The sequence below is a fragment of the Camarhynchus parvulus genome, chromosome 4 (assembly GCF_901933205.1).
Source record: "Camarhynchus parvulus chromosome 4, STF_HiC, whole genome shotgun sequence".
In the NCBI taxonomy this organism is placed as follows: Eukaryota; Metazoa; Chordata; class Aves; order Passeriformes; family Thraupidae; genus Camarhynchus; species Camarhynchus parvulus.
In genome coordinates, this window is record NC_044574.1 from 59990123 (window position 1) to 60009917 (window position 19795).

At 46.3% G+C, this 19795-nt stretch overlaps 2 protein-coding genes across 6 annotated transcripts; one reads left to right on the forward strand and one right to left on the reverse strand.

Moving 5' to 3' along the window:
• Nucleotides 1–237: 237 nt before the first annotated feature.
• Nucleotides 238–6788, reverse strand: NUDT9 (nudix hydrolase 9). Of its 4 annotated transcripts, none has more exons than XM_030948191.1 (8): nt 6680–6788; nt 5181–5417; nt 4052–4147; nt 3466–3552; nt 2456–2567; nt 2140–2286; nt 1806–1890; nt 238–843 (listed from the first exon to the last, which is right to left on the reverse strand). In XM_030948191.1, the coding sequence occupies exons 2-8, from the start codon at nt 5372–5374 to the stop codon at nt 668–670; spliced, it is 897 nt and encodes a 298-aa protein (XP_030804051.1). In that variant the 5' UTR covers nt 5375–5417; nt 6680–6788; the 3' UTR covers nt 238–667. The 4 variants fall into 4 exon arrangements, with proteins under 4 accessions (XP_030804051.1, XP_030804049.1, XP_030804050.1 ...); XM_030948189.1 differs by lacking the exon at nt 6680–6788 and adding an exon at nt 6481–6622; XM_030948190.1 differs by lacking the exon at nt 6680–6788 and adding an exon at nt 6327–6435.
• A 216-nt stretch (nt 6789–7004) lies between these two features.
• LOC115903163 (estradiol 17-beta-dehydrogenase 11-like) lies at nt 7005–18130 on the forward strand. 2 transcript variants are annotated; one of them, XR_004060682.1, is made up of 8 exons: nt 7005–7269; nt 9119–9226; nt 10674–10805; nt 11444–11550; nt 15833–15970; nt 16231–16347; nt 17299–17781; nt 18013–18130. XR_004060682.1 is itself a non-coding variant. In XM_030947424.1 (7 exons), the coding sequence occupies exons 1-7, from the start codon at nt 7060–7062 to the stop codon at nt 17384–17386; spliced, it is 900 nt and encodes a 299-aa protein (XP_030803284.1). In that variant the 5' UTR covers nt 7005–7059; the 3' UTR covers nt 17387–18011. The 2 variants fall into 2 exon arrangements, 1 of the variants encoding a protein (XP_030803284.1); XM_030947424.1 differs by lacking the exon at nt 18013–18130 and having other exon boundaries at nt 17299–18011.
• The last annotated feature ends 1665 nt before the right edge of the window (nt 18131–19795 follow it).

The following is a 19795-nucleotide window of genomic DNA, read 5'->3' on the forward strand; positions in this document are numbered from 1 at the left end:
CGCTGCTCTTTCCAGAGATTCTGTTTATGATGCAGTCTCCACAACAGCTGAACTGTACCCCGCAAGCCGTGGGAAGAGAAGGAACCACAAAATTCAGCTCCTCAAATCAGTCACAACTTCTTTTGACACAGAGGCACAGTCACACATTCAGATGTGAATCCCAGCCACACTGTAAACTAAAAAGTAATAGAATGTGAAAACTAATCACTCAAAGTAGAAAGTTCCTGCAAAGATATGTTAAGTGAAATGACTCAGAAAAGAAATTTCACTTTATTATGCAGCACTTAAGTAATTATTCAGGTTATCCTACAAGTCTCTCATTCCAGAGGGATTCATATTCCTGGAAAGGAATCAGTGCAAAAATAAAGAGCCTGTGAACTGCCACCAGTCCGAATGCCAGTGCTGCCATGCAGATCTGCAGACATTATGAAACAACTGCAAATAATGAAGCCAAGAAAGCAAAGCAAGAGCTCCACATTCTTCTCATCTCACACCAGCTAAGAAATCAAAAGAAGCAATCTGAAGTCTCTGAAAAAGCCTCTGTTTATCACTGTCCAGTGTTTCTCCCAGCTGAATTTCACAGAATTTTCACTGAGGATGACAAGGACATCTGTTTCAAGGCTGGAAAACATATTCTCCTCTCAGAGTCTGTCAGTTCCCATTTCCATCACTTGTGGCACTCAGAGCCAGGATCCTCACTCCAGTGGGCTCCCTGTTTCTCAGTCACCAGCTTGATGAAGTAGCTGTGACTCGCATACAGCTCAAGCTTCTCACTGATGTCAACCCACTTCACCACTCCAGCATCATCACCTGCTTCCAGAGGCAAGTTATCCATTGTCTCACCTGTTCACAAAACGAGAGTTAGAACACACTACTGCATCTTTTCTTCCTGCTTTTTCCCCTCTCACATCCTATTGCATCCTGATGCAAGACCTCCTGCCTTTCCACAATGCTCCTTCACAGACATCAACCTTCAAAGGCTTCTCAGAGAAAAAACAACAAAATCTCTCACTGATTCTGTGCCAGAAATCTTTTTCAGACTTGCACTATTTTAAGGCAAATCTGAATGGCAGAAATGGTGTTAACACCCTGTCATCATCCCTAGGATATCACCAGCAGCATGAAAAGTTACTGGAAACCATCATAACAACATGTACTTATTACCCCAAGTTTAGCCAATACATCTGCCTGGATTTTTGCTTGTTTGCTTAATATTTGACTGCTCTTTTTCACACATACTATTCTACAGGACAAACTGAATTCTAAAACTTATATACACTTATGAAAAAAAAATTAAAATTTTACTGAAGGCCCCAAAATAAAAAATACTAGTTTTTAAAAGGGGATGCCTTTGCTTTGAATTGCTTTTTTTCTCCAAGTTTTCACTCTGTTTTTAAAAAGAATCTCAGAACTTCATAAACAACAACCGAGGAAATGCTTTCCTCTTCTGTATTGGAAACAGAGGGCAAAGATACACTATCTCCACTACTTCGGGGGACAAATAAATCTAGGACCAGTGACACGTGAAACTTCACAACTGGCACCTACTATCCCAAATTCAGTGGAAATGTCATTGCATGAAGTCTCTGGCTTGAACACATCAGAAACATCTAGGCAGATTGATTTATCTTACAGGTGAAAAATGGGAGTCCAAGGTAACAGATCAATTTAAGAATCTAGTCCCATATTTTACACCTGACTTTCATGCTCCCGATTTCACTGCCATTCTCAGATCAACAACAGCCCCAATTTCAAACCAACATATGGAGTAAAAGGCAACTAAGAGCATGCTTGGATATATTTACCTGTTTCATCATGATAGTTCACAGCCTCTGTCTCCATCCAGGCATTATCAGTGTTACGAGGGTCATCCACATATCCTCTGTACACCTATAAGGCCCCAAACAAAACAGAACAAGCTCAGTGTCAAAACAAAAAAGATGGAATCAGTCATACTTTTTTTCTTTCCTTCTGAGACATTTGCCCTTACAGAGTTTTCAACAGTCCCTTCAATTTCCTACACCCCAAGAAGATGAGCATCACAACATATTTTCATTTCACCTGCCCTTCTTCAGGTTTTATACAGCTATGAGTTACATGCACAGCTCAAAAGGCTACCACAAGAGACACAGAGCTCACCACAAAGTGTTCCTGGCTGAACAGCTTCTGAAGCTGCTTCTCCAATTTTGCTTTCTCCTCGGGGGATTTCTGTAGAGAGTTCAAGGCCTCCTCCTCAAATTCTCTCTTCAGAGTAGCAGTGATCTTTTCCCCTGGGTCCACCATTCCCTTAGAGGGGGGGAAGCAAACAAACAAAAAAATGCTATCCCTCAGATTCTACACATTTTAACTCCTAGATCTTAGTATTTTACACCCACTTGCATCACACATGTGCCATATCTGTCTCATGGCTTCACCAGCAGGGAAATGCCAGCTGCCTCTGAAGCTTTGCCCTTACCCCTGGAATGGCCCACTCCCCACAGTCTCTCCTCTTGATGGCTACAAACTGCAAGATGTTCTTGCCAGAAACTGGATGAGCAACTTTATTGCCACTTCCATCCCTTTTCCACCTGCAGAAAATGACAAACAAGAATATGTTTTGCTGCTTCTTGACACCTGGGCCTGAGAGAGGAAGAGCAAGGCACTGCAACCTGTGTGGAGACAAACAAAGCAGAGAATGAACAGCTGAGGCAACCAACAAATGCCATCCAGCAGGATCACAACCAAGGACAGAACAATGAGGGTTTTCCTCAGCCAAAAGGGCAGAAAATGCCCATGAGGCATGTTTCTGCAGCCAGGCCAGCAGCAGCAGCTCCTCTGAAAGCTCTCCAAGCTGCACTTGTGCTAATTCATACTAAGAGGATGAGAATGTTTCTGCTGGAACAGAATGGTCACACAAGCTGCAGCAGCACCAGGATAAAGCCACAAGCAGTCACTATCACCTTCAGTAAAGAACTAAGAACTACCAATAGGCAGAGCAAAAAGCTGTCTAAAAAAAATTAAAATAAATAAATAAATAAATAAATCCAGTATTCACTTTCAAGGAAACAATTCAGTAGCATTGGCATCCTTCAGGAAAGGGGAAGAAGTGAAATGCATCAGGATGATTTTCCACAATGCTTCTGTCTTTGGCATGGCACTTTCTAACTCACACTTCTGTTAATGACACAATCTTTTCTGAATACTTTGTGTAAAATGGTTAGCACGTACACACACATCCTGCTGGAAAAGCACATCAAAACAAAGCATACAGTGACAAAAAGAGCATCCTAATCCTACCTCCTCCTGTCATAGACTAAGTCAAGTTAGTGTTTCTTACATTAACAAAAGCTGAATGGGCTTACAAACAGAAAACAAACAGAGAAAAGGGCCATGAAAGGTAATGTCCTACTCAGAGAAGCAGAAAAGAAGCAAAATGCATGGGTTTTTTCTCTACTGCAGGGTACCTTGCAGTTACCTGCCCCTTACCTGGTTACAACAGGATCAGCAGCATGGTTTGGTCCCCAGCGCCCTAACAATCCTCGGCCAGTGAGGCCAGTCCTCCCCACTGGATTGCTGAAATAAATGCCACAGTACATCACTCATGTAGTCCTGAAGTGGTTCCAATTGGAAATTAAGCCCAGCCACACCCAGCTCCCCTGATCTCTGAGGACCAGCTGAAACAAAAGGGAGTTTATTTTCTGCTAAATTTCCAAACCCTTAACACATTAAATGTATTTATTTGCCCACATTCAAAAGATTCTACAAAAAAAAAAAGAAAAACCAAACCAAAAAACCCAACCAAAACAAACTCAAAAAAAAACCCAGATGAACATTAAATAACAAAAAAGGGAAGGACAGCAACACGTATTTTGTGTTAAAGCACATACATGCTTTAAAGGGCGAGAGACACAAAACGTTTTTCTCATTCACCAACTTAGATTCTTCAAACTAGATTCCATTTTTCTCTCTTGGCTTTGTCCTAGTAGGTACCATGTATTGGAACTGATGGACCTGTAAGAGCACTGAAACTACACCACTGAAATGAATATACAAACAAAAACCCCACACTCACCGGGGTCTCCCATTTTCGACCACATACAAGCCGTTCAGACTCTTCCTCTCCACTTCTCCATCTCTCTCATTGAATTTGGGGGAAAAACCTTCATCACTGTGTGGCAAATGAGAATTTAACAGAGACAAATTACAAAACACAAGAGCTTGTATGCCAGCCATCAGACCAGCAGACCCCTTTCTGTGCTGATGAGCAGTTTTTACTAGAACTGGAGTTTCAGGCCCTCCCTTTTCTAAAGGAGGCTATGAAGTCCTAAGCTTTTCTGATTACAGTCCCTCTGCATTTAGTTCTGCAGGCAAAAGTGCAGAACTAAAGTATTTAATATTGCATCTCTCTCAATCTTCACTTAGACAAAGTGTTTCAAAAGTATTTTTGTTAAGATTAGAGGTGTAGAATCACAGAATCATTTTGGTTGGAAAAGACACCTAAAATCACCAAGTTCAATGCAGCACTGTCAAGCCCACTACTAAACCATGCCCCCATGTGCCATATCCAAATATCTTTTAAATGCTTCCAGGGAAAGTGATTCCATCAGTTCCCTAGGCAATCTGTTCCAGTGCCTGATAAACGTTTTGGTGGAGAAATTTTTCATAATATCCAATCTAAACCTCCCCTGGTACAACATGAGGCTTTTTCTCTTGTCTTATCCCTTGTTACTCAAGACAGAAGAGCTGACACCCACATTGTTACACAGTCACCAAAAAAATCTGTGCATCACAACCTTTCACATTTCCTGAGTCAGAGTGCTCCCTTCAAAAACTGCAATTACACTTTCTTTTTTCATGTTGCATCCCAACCATGAATAAACAAACAAGTGTATCACTAAAATGTTCTTCCAAATTCTTAAGGAGAATTATATTTTTATTTAGCTCACAACACAGAGAAACATGTGCACAGCATCAACAGCTGTCCATTATTCCAATCTCAATCATCAACTCAGTAAAATCATGTATCAAAGACCTTCACAACAATTCAAAGTACTCAGTTCTCTACCTACCACTTTCCTTAATCTTAATTTTCACACATCACTGTAGAATTACACATCACTTAAGATGACCTTGTTAACTCAATTCATGATTATTCCCTGCTTTCATGTTCTCAGGGGAAAAGAGTCACCATTTCTACTCACTTGATTTGGGGATCTGCCCAATTGGGTCTGGCCAAAACAGACTTTGCAGTGTACTCCACAGGATTATAATCTTCCCACTCAGTCAGCCAGCCCACTTTATCTTCAGGAACTTGGCTACGCTCAATGTGTGATCCTGGATATGGGGAGGTGAGAGCTTTTCTGTGGTGGAACTTCACATTATAACTGTTGAACATGTTTGCAGAATGAAGACGGGACCAACAGCTTGCAGATAAATTACTAAAAAAAAAAAAAAAAAAATCTCATTCATTACATTTTAACATGCTCTTTAATCCCCAGTCTTTAAAGTACAATACAGCAAGTGGAATAGACTCGGCTCTTTCACAGAATCAAGGCTGGAATAGAATAGGTTGGAAAAGACCTTTGAGATCATTATGGCCAAACTATGAACAAATACCGTCTTGTCACCTCGACCATGGTACTGGTGAAACGACCACGGTACAAGCCCCGCGTTCAGTCTTTCCTTGAACACCTCCGGGGGTGGTGATTCCACCACCTCCCTGCGCAGCCCATCACAACGTCTAATGAAATTAGAAGAAATTCCTCCTAATATTCAACTCACGAAATGCCTGAATTTCGCAACAAAAACCTTTAACAGAGACGTGGGAAAGGGCAAAACTGCTCTTGTACCTTCCAATAATCACATCACTTTAAGGGACAAGTCCGCTTGCCTTTCCCCCAAAGGCACCCCCTGAGTGACACCGCACACTCCGGCCAAGCTCCCCCTCGGCGGGCAGGGGGTGTGCGGCAGCCCCGGGATCTCGGCCGAGCCATGAGGCGGCTGCTCCCGGCGGAACAGGCCGCCGACCGCTGGCAGCGACACCGGGACGCGATCCGGGCTCCCACGGCTCCGCCACCGCCACAGCCCGCCGTACCTGTGGGCGGGGCGGCGCTGGGCAGCGCCCCGGGCCCTCAGCAGGACGGAGAACGAGAGCACGACCACTACCCTAGGCAGAGCTCCGGCCAGTAGCGGCATCGGCCCCGCCGCGCCCGCACCGCGAGCGATCCCGCCTCCGCCTCAGCCCCGGAGCCGGGGCCGGGGCCGGGCCGGGGCGCTGGGCCTGCGATGTGAGGCAACCCGCTGCAGGATGCCGCTTCTTGATCCCGCCCCTTGATCCCGATTCTTACCGCCCCGCGCTTGTACAAGCTGGCACCGCATTGGCGGGAGCGGCATCAAGGGCAGCGCCCGGTGCCGGCTCTGGCTGGGGCGGAGCTCCGTCCCCAGGGCAGCCCCGCAGTGCCGGGGCGTGCACTGGCACTCAGGAAAGGGTTGGTAACACACCCGTGTTTGGCTGCTGCTGGGCAGCGCTCCCACAGCATCACTGCTGTGTCCCCAGCGTTGCCGGCCATTTCAGTGAGCAAGATCCTGGACGGGAACACAACCAGGCCAGCTGACCCAAACCGACCAAAGGGTTATTCTATGCCACATGACGTCAGCTCTGACATAAAACATAAGGGAATGGAGGGCATTCGTTATTTACAGTGTTTGCCTTCCGGAGCGACCGATGTGCGTGCGGAAGCCCTGCTTCCCGCGGAGAAGTAGAAAATAACCTTTTCTCTTCTATATATTTTACTTTAATCAACTACGTTATCCCAAACTAGTAGTATCCATTTCCCATGTTATCGTCCCTCCCCTGTGGAACCCGGAAGAGGAACAGACAGCGCGGTTCGGGGCGCACCCAGCCCCGCGCAGCCGGGCCCCCACACGGCCACGGCCTTGCACCGCCCACAGACACGCCCCCGCGCTCAGCCACGCTCTGATTGGACGCCGAACCTCGAGGCGTGGCCTCGGCAGGCTGTGGGGCGGGCGCCGCTGGCGGCTCCAGCGCAATTCGGGCGTCAGAGGAGCCCCAGGAAAACAATGAATCTGTTTCTGGAGCTTCTCCTGTTCCTGGCCACGCTTCTCTATTCCTACCTGGAGGCTTTTGTGAAGCTGTTCGTGCCTGTGAGGAGAAAGTCTCTCGCCGGGGAGCTGGTGCTCATCACGGGCGCTGGCCATGGCGTCGGGCGAGCGACCGCCTTGGAGTTCGCCAAGCGCCACAGCAGGCTGGTGCTGTGGGACATCAATAAGGTAATGGACACACTCATGTCCTCACTCCGTCTGACCTCCGAGTCTACGGGGCATTTAGGGGCGTAAGAAGGGCAGCACCACATTGCACCCTCATCGCCCAGCCCCTTCCAGCCCGCTCCCATCGGCTCCCGCTTGGCTCCTCCGGCTGGGATGCTGAGCGCCAGGAGAGGATTTGGCCCCACTTGCAGCAGAGCATGTGGGACTCTGGTCCCACAGTCTCTCGGTGCTACTCGGGAGGGAGCAGGCAACAGCCGGCAGAGCACCTGCGACAGGGAAAGAAGTGCTCGGGAAGCTGCTGGTGGAGCTGCTGCCTGGGCTGGCAGAGAAAGCCGCTGATACCAGAAGGCTGTTTGCAAAGAGCAGCAGGTCTGCCTTCATTTGTTCTCTCTGTAGCCTCGGGTGTTTCGTGTGCAATGCTGGGAGATGTGTTTTCTCTGCACTCTCACCAGCAGCATCCCTGTGCCGGGCTCTATGTGAGCCCGGCTGCCCTCTGGGCAGCAGCACATGTAGATGGCATCTCTCTAAATGTTTACACCGGCCCAACCTCTTTATTTCAGGTTATTTAAATAGAATGGAAAAATGCCGTGGCAAGTGGAAGATGTGCAGATACAAACATGCAGTGTAGCATTCTGAAGGAATCCAGGCCAAGTGCTGGGTATAGGTGCAGCAGGGTGGGTGAGAGGCTGTGTTTCCCATTTCTGACACGCTGGGTCAGCAAAGGAGTTCATCATGAAGCTGCAAAACAGAACCCAGCCCTCCACAAACAAAAATCCATCAAACCTGAGACAAGCTGAGTGAGAGGATGGATAAACAGGGATGATAGTGTTGAACATTTTCAGTGTCTGTTAATGGTACCCATTATGCCTAAGACCAGACTTTGGAGGGGTGGGAGAAGGCATGGCACTGCTGCAGTGCATGCAGGGCTGCATGCAGGGCTGCAATGAAACAGAAAATTGTTCATGTTCATGTTCACTGGATGGAATGGGGAGATTTAGGTATAAATTTAGTAGCGAGCGACACCTGGCTTTAGAGCTGGGAAGTAGATTGTAAGCGTGGGTGTCAGCACGAACTGAAATACAGTACCAAGGGAGGCTGTGGATTCCAGAGGATTTAGGAGTATGCTCCTCCAACCCAAGTGCCTTGACAAGGGCTCCTTCTTGGGGGCTCTCAGCATTAAACAGCAGCTGGTGTTGAGGACAGCTGCCCAGTCACCCAACAGAGGGACTGCTGACCCAGGCTATTTATGACCTAGAGCTTTTCACTGCACAGGTTCCACTGGCATGGCGTTCTGCCGCCTGGGAACAGGGATACAACAAAGCCACTTCTGCTCTGGCTTAACGAGTTGATGTAATGACTTCAGGGTGCTTCTGACCTGTGTGTATCAAAGGTCATTCTGAAATTAAAATCTTTGTACATTGTGAACTGTGGAGGGCACCTCTCTTCTCACACCCAGCATGTAAATACAGAAACACATAGAGCCAGTTTTCGTATCTCAGGGTGTCAGCCAGGCCTGTATTTTACGAGCTATTTACATTCACAGTACTGTCTGCTGTGCTGTAATAAGGCAGCGTGTGCCCCCTTTCTGCAGCCTTGCTCTGTCTGCCTTACCAAGCCAAACTCACTCGTGTTGCCACCCTACCTTTCTGGCTGTCACTACATGCAGATCCTAAATTTAAGGCTGAAATGCCTGTCCTCTCACCAAAACCATCTACAGCTCTTTCCTTGGGTGGCTAGGAACGGTTCAGGGGCTGGGCAGTGGTTGCTCAATCCAGGAACATCTTCAGCCTCTGCTGCTCAGCTGTGGTGAGGGGACAGGTGTGCACGGTGTCTTTCTCTTTGCCTCTTCTAGCACGGCATTGAGGAGACGGCAGCAGAATGCCAGAAGCTGGGAGCCACTGTTCAAACCTTCGTGGTGGACTGCAGCAAACGGGAGGAGATCTACAGCGCTGCAGACAAGGTGGGGCAGTCTCATTGTGACAAGCCCGCAGCCGGGTAATAATTAGCATTGACTCCATCATTCACAGAAGGCTGATCAATCTCTTTATTATATTATTATAATTCTTAAGAAACCCATTGCTTTTATAGACAGTTATGATATTGTTAGACCTTAGTGGTCCTCCAATCCAAACACCATCACTATTGGCTAATTAAGAAACCACCCTTTGGTAAACAAATCTCAGTAACACATTCCACATGTTCACAATACCAGGTCCAGCAAGTGAAGATAAGAATTGTTTCTCGTTCTTTTCTCATCTTCTCACAGTCTTCCCCAGAAAGGCCTGGGAAAGTTATTTGTTGCTCTCTGTGGCCAGAGAGCTGCTGCCACAGGGCAGCAGGGGCACGGCCAAAGACTTTCCCAACCATGCTTGATTTCCAGAGAAGGCAGGAAAACTAGAGAAGACGTGTTGTACACAAATCCTGCAAGCCCCTGGAAGCTCTCCATTCTTCGCTGCTCTCTGGACACAGAGTGCTGTAGCATTTCCAAGATCACAACCAGTCTCATCCTATTTGGGAGGCTCCAGCATATCACATCCTCTTGCCAAGTTTGCTCTCTAGGGTTGCAGCCTCTGAAGGAACACAGCACTGAGAACATATGAAACGTTTTATTGTAATGGCTGTGGTCCAGCTGCCTCAAAACAGTCTGTACCTCTGTGGTCCCAAGTGTTGGACAATACCCTTTTCCTCACCCAGAGATGGGGCAACTGAGAGGCGTTTTAAAAACTTTTATTCCATTTTCAGTCTTATGAGAAGGGTGAGACAATACAGATGTTATAATTCACACCATCACAATCAGAAGTCAACTATTTCCTAATTAGAATGCACTTTAAGTGTTTCTTGACCTATCAGCTTTTTGCCACGCCATGCTGTAGATGCCTTAAAGTCAATCATCTAAAACTACCCCTCGTGGGTCCCAATACAATGCATGATTCATAGTTCTATTTCTCCAAAGTATCTAGTCTTATTTGCAAGGCCATCTTTTGAAACTTTTTTCTAGCTCCATTTCTCTCTCAACAATATCTGTCCTATTCCATGGCATTTCTAAGTCAGCAATTCTTGTCTCGGTTTGCATACGGATGCATACTGTGAGGACCTTCTGTCAGGCCCTGAGAACTCTCTACAAATCCATTTCCCACACCAATTGTGACTACATGGTCCAAACTGTGCACAGTTTGTGGAACACAATAAATACTGACATTAATGAATGGGGAAGAATCAGATCTAAACCAGATTCCATGGATCTACTGCAAAGTTCCTGCCGCATCTGGAAATGTGGCATGATCTCCCTCTCCCTTGAAGATGCAACGTTAAGAATTTAACTATGGTTCATCTTCCCCACCCTTACTTTTTTTTTCCCCCTCCTGAGTGACAGAGACAATTTTGGGCTTTTGTTTTCTCTCTAAAAGGTGAAGAAGGATATTGGGGATGTGACTGTCCTGGTGAACAATGTTGGTGTGATTACAGCTGCCGACTTTCTCTCGACTCAGGACCACCAGATAGAAAGGATGTTTGAAGTCAACATTCTGGGTCACATGTGGGTAAGGGCCACCACCATCTATATATACAGCTGTTTGGCAGTGTCAATGAGGACGCATATTTAGAGCAACCATCATTAGCAGTGAAATTACCAAATGAGCTGTTACAGCACAGGGGCACCCAAGCAGACTGTGTGCTGGGAAACTGGAATGGCTTCTTGCTGATGTGAGCTGGCTAGTGACAGCCTCATCTGCAGCACGCACAGAAGGCCTCTGTCAGAGGTGTTGTGGGGCTGACAGGGTGGGAGGGCTTCAGCAGTACTTGTTTGTGGCAGAAGAAAAGAGAAACCATAGATTGACAAGTGGTTTATTGTGTGTGCTGGGGGTGACACCCTGCCAGCATTTCTGCTGACACCTGAAGCCTTAAAAGCAGCAAAGGAAAGATGTGAAAACCATTTCCTGTTTATGGCCAACTGCTGCAGCCTTTGGAGAGCAGGTTGTCAGCTACACCACTGGTCAGAGAGCAGGTATCCCTGTGGCTCTGGGAATCTGAGGTGCTGTGCAGCTCATAGCTTTAGGGATAGCTTTGGCCACCTGGTGAATAACATTGAGAGTCAGTGCTGAGTATGCCTAAGAAAACCATGTTCTTTTCCTCCTTCCTGTCCCCTGCATTTTGCCTCTTGGTTTAAATGACTTCCAAGACCACGAGAGCTTTCCTGCCAGTCATGATGAACAACAACTATGGGCACATTGTCACGGTGGCTTCAGCAGCAGGTCATTTTGTGACTCCTTTCATGGTGGCATATTGGTAAGTCATTTTGAAATCAGCTTGCTTAATTTTTAAAAGTTTTAATTGCATCTTTTCCATCAGGTAGTACCAAGTAATTAGCTCTGACTGAATGGTGAGCAATGTTTGTATGAAAGAATAGTCACGTAACACATCTACTAATGAAAGACTCTCCTGTTTTCTCTCCCCAATGCAGACTTTTGCTCAGTAAAAAAGGTATCCTCTTCCCTTCTCCTTAGAATGTATTTATTCTGTGATTTCTTGTAGTGCTGTCAAGTAAACCCGTACGGAGGCGCTTTTGATCTTTTTACCATTGTGGCATTGTAGAGTGTAAAAATAGAATCATAGAATCATCAGGGTTGGAAGAGACCTTTAAGGTCATCCAGTCCACCCATCCAGCCACTGTAACCCCTAAACCACATCATCCAGTAAAAATGCAGGTGTTGAATGGTGGGTGCTACTGCCTATTATCTGCTCCCAACAAACCTCTCCTGTAGAAAAGCAGGTTGGGTTAATGTTCAGGCAATGCAGTCAGATCCCTACACAACACTCACCACAGCTAGCTCAGTGAGAGAGGCAAGAAAGGCTCTTTTTTGCAAGGTTTTATTCCAGCAGAGTATGGCCAAAGGGGACCCAGTGAGAAAGAGCACATGGTTGTGCTCTTTCTCCACCTGGTGCAGCAGCTTAAGAAGGGAAAGGGGTGGGAGGCAGAGCTAAAGGCAGGGCAAAGGAGATTGTTCTCTAGAGGAGGGGGGGCAGCCACCTGTGGTAGCAAGCCAGTGAGGAGACAGGGAAAGGGGAAACCAGGGGAAGTCCATGTGGGAGTCTGTCTTTTCCCAGCAGGAGGATTACTCTGTGGTACTTAGTCACTGCTGTTGCCAGGGCAGAGGACTTGGGAATTGACTGAGAGAATAGAGTTCATGGGATGCTACAACTCAGTGCTAGATCCAAATGCCTCTTAAACATCTGCAGGATGGTGACTGCCCCACCTGCCTGAGGAACCTATTCCAATGCCTGATCACCCTAACAGTGAAAAGATTTTTTTCTAATATCTCATCTGAATTTCGCCTGTCTCAGCTTCAGGCCATTTCCTCTATTCCTCTTACTGCGGGCATGGCAGAAGAGACTGACCCCACCTCCATCCAACCTTCTTTCAGGGAGTTGTAGACAGCCATGAGGCCTGAGCCTGCTCTTCTCCTGACCGAACAAATCCAGCTCCCTCAGCCATTCCCCATAAGACATGTTTTACAGACCCTTCATGAGCCTTGTTTCTCTTCTCTGGACACACTGCAGCTCCTCAATGTCCTCTTTAAGGTGAGAGGCCCAGAACTGGACACAGCGCTCGAGGTGTGGCCTCACCAGTGCCCAGTACAGGGGAACAACCACTTCTCTGTCCTGCTGGCTGATCCAGGCCAGGCTGCCATCAGCCCTCTTGGCCACATGGGCACACTGGCTCAGGTTCAGCTGCTGTCAGCCAGCACCCCAGGTGTCCCTTTCTGTCCCAAGCCATTCCTCACCCAGCCTGTATCACTGCATGGCTCAGGTGCAGAACCTGACACTTCACCTTCTTGAGCTTCCTGCAGCTGTGTCCTCAGCCCACTGATGGAGTCTGTCCAGGTCTCCTGCAGAGCCTTCCACCCCCTGAGCACATCAGCTCAGTGTCTTCTGCACAATTACTGAGGGTGCACTTGATCCCCGTGTGCAGATCATCCACAAAGATGTTAAACAGGACCAGCCCAAGGTGGAGCCCTGGGGAACACCACTAGTGGCCAACTGCCAAATGGATTTATCTCCATTCACCACAGCACTCTGGGCCCAGCCATCCAGCCAGATTTTTACCCATTGAAGAGTCCACCCACCCAAGCTGCAAGCACTCAGTTTTTCTAGGAGGATGCTGTGGCAGATGGTGTCAAACACTTTACTGAAGTCTAGATAGACCCCGGATAGACACATCCACAGCCTTCCCCTCATCTACTAGGTGGGCCACTTTGTCATACAAGGATCAGGTTGGTCAAGCAGAGCCTTCCTTTCAAAAATCCATGTTGGCTGGGCTTGATCCCCTGGTTGTCCTGTATGTGCCTTGTAATGGTCCTTGCCCACAACCAAGGTTAACTTACAGGCCTGCAATTCTCTGGATAATCCTTCCAACCTTTTTTATAGATGGGTGTTATATTTGCTAATTGCCAGACAGATGAAACTTGTCCAGTTAACTAGGACTGCTGGTAGGTGATTGAAAGTGGTTTGGCAAGTTCTTTCAACAGTTCCCTCATTACTCTGGCATGGGTCCCATCAAATGTCATAAATTTTTGAGTGTCGAATTGGCACAGCAAATCACTAACCATCTCCTCCTGGGTTACGGGCCCTTCCCTCAGCTCTCTGTCACTAACTTCCAGCTGTGGGAGCTGAGAATCCTGAGGGACAACTGGACAATATTAAAGACTGAGACAAAGAACGTATTAAGTTCCTCTGCCTTTTCCTCATCCGCTGTCATTACACTACCTTCTGCATTCAACAAATGATGGAGACATTCCTTGACCCTCCTTTTGCTCTATTTATAGAAAACTTTTTTGTTGTCTCTAAGGCCAAGTTCTAGTTGGGCTTTGGTCCTCCTGATCTTCTCCCTACATGACCTCACAACATCTTTATAGTCCTCCCAAGTTATCTGACCCTCCATCTGGAAAGAATACATTGGTTTTTTTCCCCAGAGTTCCAGCCTAAGTTCTCTGTTTAACCAGGCTGGTCTTTTTGCCTGACCACTTATCTTTCAACTATATGGGTATGGGTTACTCTTGAATATTTCACAATTCCTTTTTAAAGTGTATCCAGCCTTCCTGGACCCCTTTACCCTTCAGGACTCACTCTGTCAATCAGTGTTGTAAACAAGGCCAAGATCTGCCCACCAGAATCCAAGGTGGAAGTTCTGGTGCCCCTCTTTACTTCACCCACTATTGAAAACTCTGACATTTCGTGGTCCCTTTGCCCAAGACTGCCACCAACGACCACATCACCCACTAGTCCTTTGTTCACAAACAACAGGTCTACCAGGGCACCTCTTCCAGTAGGATCTCTTACCAGCTGTGTTAGGAGGCTGTCTTCCAAACACTCCAGGAACCTCCTAGGCTGCTTCTTCTCTGCTGTGTTGTATTTCCAGCAGACATTTGGCAAGTTGAAGGGCTGGAAACCATGAGGCTTCTACCAGCTGCTTGTAGAACACCTCATCTGCCTCTTTGTCCTGGCTGGGTGTCCTATAACAGCCTCCCACCAGGAGGTCCTCCCTGCTGACCTTCCCCCCAGCCTTCTGCCATCATGACATCAAATTAATTTTCTACTTGAAAGGTGTCAGGAAAATCACAGTGCAAGCACCAAAAACCTGTTAGACTCTGTGTTGCCGTCCTGCATCACATCCAGCCTTCTATAACAGCAGCTCCAGCTGCAGCAGTCTTCCCTGGGTACACTCCTTCTTAGAACAATCTTTTCCTGGGAATACTCCTTCTTAGAGAGTCACTCACTGTCAGCAATGTGAGAACTCTTCAGCCAGGGATTTTACTGGGATTATGCTGCCAAATCCATAGTAATCAATAAACTGATTCTGTGGTTTTCCTTTTTTGGCGTTGATTTAAACCTCAGGCCCATACCTATTTCCACGGCAGGTTGTTCCTCAGTTCTGCTTGCATAATGCTTCTCTGTTTCAAAAGTCACAAAAAATTGTTACAAGATGCTCCTGTGTGGTACAATAAACAGTAGTGGGTTAATCTCCATTTCTACCCTGCTCATCCTTCCTAATTTTAGACATTCAGGCTGCATTCCTTTTAGGAATCTTCTCTCATGCGAAAGAACAAGATGTCCATGGATTGATGCACTTCAATTGCAGTTTTCTAAGAATTCCTAATGTTTGTCTGTCTGTTTGCAATCAAAGTGCCCTTTTTTGAGATACCTGCTATGCATTGCACAATTAATCCACAAGTTTCAATATCTAATCCACCACTACACTCTGGCACAGGCAAAGTTAGAATAGTCCCTGCCCTGTGTCTCAGTTGGACGATATTATTTGGAGGGTTTTGTCTCCACATAGCAAGGAGCAGAAAGAGGGGTAAAGGGATAGAGAGCACATAGTGAAAATAAGCGGTACGGGTTAGGATACAAGGTAGAGCAGAGATGCACCAGCCCTCACCCCTCCCCTGGCTGTTACCTTAAACAGCACCCAAGCAACTAAGAGGCACATGATGGTTTAGACCATTTGCAGTGGTAGAAAGGTGGAAATAGGATTTCTGCTTTCTCATCTGTACTTTCTCCCTTTCTGCAGCTCAAGCAAGTTTGCTGCAGTTGGATTTCATAAAGCTCTGACAGAGGAGCTGTCTGCCCTTGGAAAGGATGGAATAAAAACAACGTGCCTTTGCCCAGTTTTTATAAACACTGGATTTGTCAAAAACCCCAGTACAAGGTAACTCTCAATACTCTGCATTCCTGTGTTTCCTTATTGCAGTAAGGCACTGCATATTATCCCCAGCTTTAGGCCTCTGTTCCAGCTGGCTATATAACAACAGTTTGTATCATTAACTTAAGAAAATCTGCAATGTCTTTTAACCCATGTAATTGTTGCATTTGAATTACCTGAGTTTGTACATTTGTGAAGCCTCCTAGATCAGCTGGTACCATCCCTTTCTATCACTGCAGCTCTTATGTGTTTGCTTTCCTGTGTAGGCTTGGAAAGATTTTGGAGATTGAAGAAGTTGTACAGGCTTTGATGGAAGGAATAGTGACCAACCAGAAAATGGTTTTTGTTCCACCACAGCTAAACATTGCTTTGCTTTCTGAAATGTAAGTACAAAGCAAAATTAAACAATGGATGTGGAAACAACAATACTACCTGAGTATACCAGGTTCAAACTTGTAACCTCTGAGTCAGCAGAAGTTCAAGAAAGAGCTGAGGACCTGCTGCATATTGTTTGTTTCTTTATGTCAGCACTGAGGACACAGAGGCTGAGAACATTGCTTCAAAAGGACTGTACTGCTCTCTGTATGGAAAGCAAGATTTATCCTCCTACACAACTTAATTATCCAGTGCAGCTGCTCTGTTGAGGAGGTGTTTTTAGCAGAGCTCCAGTTCCAAATCTGGAATTCACATCCTAACAACTAAATTAGATTCTCAGTTAAATCCTATAGTATCTCATGAAACACTTGGCAGTTTCTTGTTTGCTAAACCAAACACCAGACAGCGGTAAAAATATTTTAAATCCTTTTGCAACTCCAAGAACTGCTTGTTGAGAGTGTAAGTCTGCAGAAGCATAGGCAAGTCAAAACTGATGCTGTCAAAGCACTTAGAATAACTTTGCTTTTTTGGTCATAATTTAGGACAGGGGGATAAAGAGACAAAGCTCTTTAGAAGGAGGAATCTAAGGAGTGAAAACTGCACTTCAGTTTTAAAATCTCATCCTTCCACAGGCCTACTGCTTTTCAGAGCATGACATGTAATACTCACCTATATCTGTACAATATTAAAACTTCCTGGATCCTGCAGCAATACTGCAGTTCACATACTGCCCACAGATACCTGGCATTGGAACTGTCCTAAAAGGCCAAGAATAGACTTTAATTAGTCAGAGATTGGTGAGAGCTATGGAAATAATGCCTGGTTTAATACATAGTCTCAGTTCATATGTGTGCATGCATTCTGCTGCCAGACCAGCTCTTCCCTCACCTGCAGTAACACTTTTTCCCATAATTTAAGTTTCTATCCCACTTTTAATTTCATGTTACTGTCTCTTCCAGGGTGTTTCCAGAACGTGCCCTGAACTTTCTGAAGAAGATGACCACTCCAAAGTTTGATGCAGTCATTGGGCAGAGAAGCACACAGTGAAAAGCAAGAATTGAATCTCATTTCCCAGAGGCACCAGTGAAAAGAGAACATGTGCTGAGCGTAGTTCAGCTGCCTTGATTCAAAACAGAGCTCAGGCAGGTGCTTCCAGGCCACCATTCCCAGGCACACCTAAGGGCTTATGCCACACCTGCAGCTGGAACACAGCTGCATAACAGGGAGTGTTAGCAAAGAAGTGATGCAGCTCTAGAAGGGCTGCTTTGAATGTACATCCCATCACCTTTGTCTCATTGTGCTAGGGCAGGCAGGATGCCCACAAAGCCCATGTTTGGGACAACACAGCTCCTTAGTTGAGTGCAAAGGGATTGCCTGAGAACATGTTAATCTGGACTCATCCCTGAGCAAAAGCATCTTGCAAGAAGCAATTTATAGAGGAGGTGGGTGGCCTGTTTCATCTCACTTAATAATTTTAAGTTTCAAAAATGTGCTCTAATGAACACTTAGAGTTTTGTGTGCATTTATAATGAGCATTATTGAATTAATTATTTGTATTACTGAAATAATACAGCCTTACTTGTAATCTAATGTCTAATTACAACATTTATCAATTATGCATTAACACCATCAAAACTCCATATTACAAATAAATACATTTTTCTAACCCAAAGGTGTCTCTCAGCAATGAAAGTGGTATCCAGGTCCAGTACCAGTGGAGCACATGCCACAATGCTGAAAGGATCACCCGAGTCTGCTGAACACCAGCCCAGGCTGCAGGGATGAGGCAGTGCCCAGGCACACGGGGAAGCCACATCAGGATCAGTGAGGTACAGGGCCAGGCAGTGATACCCATGCAGGGGCCAGGGCTTAAAGGTGGTGCCAGGGCAGGGGGTGCAGGGGAAGGCTCCAGATGAGCCTTCACACAGCTCCTCATCACAAGCCAGGGGCCTGCTCTGATGGCACAGGAGGTGAAATCCCTGAAGCTCTTTGGCCTGGGGTCCAAGAGAGCAGCAGCTGCTGACACACGGGTCAAAGACCCCTCCAGAGCACAGAGGATCTGTGCACCCACTTGTGCAATTCCTGCTGCAGGCACTGCTGGCCCACAGCCATCCCAGGCAGGCCTGAACGCGCTGCCACCTTCGGCACAGTTGGAATCTGTCCTGTTCACCTGAGCCTTTCAAGTTGTTCTGTAAACCAAGGTTCTTTTTCTTTAGAAAAGGGGGAGCCCTCACCACCCAGCCCCTCCTGCTCTGAGCGGGCAACAGGTAGAAGCACTGTTGACAGCTTAAATAACACACAACTGTTTTCCTTTTTGCTCATGGAATATTTATGTAACAGGACACTTCCCAGCTTCAGTTCTTGTGATTCACAGTGCAAGATTCCTGTAGCTGAGACAGGATTGGAAAAAAGGGGCTTCAAAAAATTCAGGACATTAAAAAAAAGGTTATAAGCCAATCAAAGAATACTTAGGCATGGTTTCCATTTAAAAACCAAGCCAAAAAGAAGCAGGGTTGCATCCCTGCTTCTTTCTGAGGTGCATATTGCCCTCTTGCTACCATGACAGTCCTGTAGCATGTGAGACACTTGAAGCCACATCTGTGTAGCTTTTTGATTATGTTCACTTTTGCCTATTCTTACCTAGTGAGGAGTCAAAAAGTCTAAAAATACAGATGCTTCAAAAGTTCAAAAGATCTGTCAGAGCAAGCAGCATACCAGCCAAAATGTTTGCACTTAGCACTCACTGGAACATAAGAGCTAAATCGGTATTTTACAGATTTGCACGTACTTACCAGTTTTCTCTTGTATGGCTGGCAAGCATTCTTAACTTCCCACCCAGCTTAGTCTCTCTTTCTACTCACCTTCCACATTTCTTCTGTTTTATGACTTGAATTCTTGCTCAAAGGAGTCACAGTCCAGTGACTCCACAGAAAAAAGCTTAAAAAGACCCTGGAGAAAATCAACATTGGATGACTTGGCCCTTTTCTTAGACTAGGGAAGGACTGGCTTCAGTAGGAGACATCAGACAAGATGCTTGGCTTCTCCTAGAAGACAAAAATTGGAACAAAAGTCTATCCAGGGGATGACAATGCTCTTCTGCAGAGTGTGTTTCCTAGCACACACGCTAGCTCCTAAGGAAGGGGAGACTGTAGTGATTTCTGCTTTGCCAGATCTAGGCCAGGGTCTCAGAGCCCAGAGGAATTACTCGGCAAGGCAACTTGTGCAGTACTCTGTGTGTGGCTGTGGTTCTGTTCTGTGTCTTCTATGGCTGCAAATCTGCTTGGCATAAAGAAACATGCAAAAGCAAGGATTTCAGCCTTCATCTCCTGAACACCAGTGACAGAATTGAGGCACCAAGCCTCCCAGGCTCCTCAGTTCTCTTTCTGGCCACAACACTCAGCTGAAGCTTAGCCCAAACTCTGGTCATGCATGGTGCCCAGCAGGAGTCCATGTGAG